At 57.3% G+C, this 1,022-nt stretch overlaps 1 protein-coding gene across 1 annotated transcript in view; it reads right to left on the bottom strand.

The window, feature by feature from the left end:
- Positions 1–492: 492 nt before the first annotated feature.
- LOC103802116 (glucosylceramidase-like) overlaps positions 493–1,022 on the bottom strand; it is a gene marked incomplete at its 3' end in the record, with an annotated part of 2,778 nt that continues 2,248 nt past the window's right edge. The window contains 3 exon segments of the mRNA XM_009074569.1: positions 493–650; positions 731–856; positions 931–1,022. The exon segment at positions 931–1,022 is cut by the window's right edge and continues 10 nt beyond it. Of these exon segments, the coding sequence (XP_009072817.1) occupies positions 493–650; positions 731–856; positions 931–1,022 (376 nt within the window).

Raw genomic sequence — 1,022 nt, 5'->3', positions numbered from 1 at the left:
TGCATTTGGAATGGGCTGCCCAGGGTGGTGGTGGATTCACCACCCCTGGAGGTTTTCAAGACGAGACTAGATGTGGCACTTAGTGCCATGGTCTAGTAACGATGGTAGGGTTGGACTTGGTGATCTTTGAGGTGTCTTCCAACCAGGTTGATTCTATGATTCTATTCTATTCTATGATTCTATGATTCCTTCGGCCCCAGCAGCATAGGATGCCCTCAGGAACCGAAGCAGAGGTGGGATAGGACCCCATGGGACTCAGGAGGTACCATCAGCCCCAAACATCCCTCCTCCAGCCCCTGGCATGGTCCTGTCCACTAAGCTGACACCAAGGAGGGGCTGAGGGTTGCAGGCAAGATTGTAGAAAACCTGTTTATTTTATGAAAACATCTAGAAAAGCACAGGTACCGCAGCCCTCAGATCAAACAGGTCCCCTGGGGGGGCATGGGGGGCTGCAGGGTCTGTGCTCAGCCCCAGCCCCACGGAGGTCCCAACCCCAAGCCTCCACCAGCACTGTGCTCCTGGTGCTGGCACTTTGCTCCTCCTGCAGCCGTGGCCACACTAGGCTGGCTGCCTCCACCGGGCTGGGAGCTGTGGCCTTGATGAAGCCAACGCGTGGGTCAGAGATCCCAAAGGAAACGTCCATGGGGGAGCTGCAGGGCATGTAAGAGGGAATGGGAGCTCAGGTTGGACAACGAGGCCTTATGCTGGGGCACAGGGCTGAGTCACTCACCGGTTCAGGACCACCAGGACGACGGTGCCGTCGGGGCGAAGGAAAGCAGAATGCTCCAGGTCACAGTGGCGACACTTCTTGGAGACAGCCAGCCCCACACGCTGAGAGCCCTCAGGGATGAACTTGCTGTGGGGACAAGCAGAGTCTGAGAGTGCTGCCCAGGATGGTGCCGGAGCCAGCAGCCCCCAGCCTCAACCCACCTGAAGTGCCCCAGGTGATAGAACATGGGCTGCTTGTAGAAGATGTCCTTGCTGCTGTCCACAATGATGGGACTGTCCACATAGTTCTTGCT

The sequence above is a fragment of the Acanthisitta chloris genome, unplaced genomic scaffold (assembly GCF_000695815.1).
Source record: "Acanthisitta chloris isolate BGI_N310 unplaced genomic scaffold, ASM69581v1 scaffold27145, whole genome shotgun sequence".
NCBI classification, from domain to species: domain Eukaryota; kingdom Metazoa; phylum Chordata; class Aves; order Passeriformes; family Acanthisittidae; genus Acanthisitta; species Acanthisitta chloris.
Note: the sequence above shows the minus strand (reverse complement) of the source record. Positions and strands in the feature narration are given on the sequence as shown.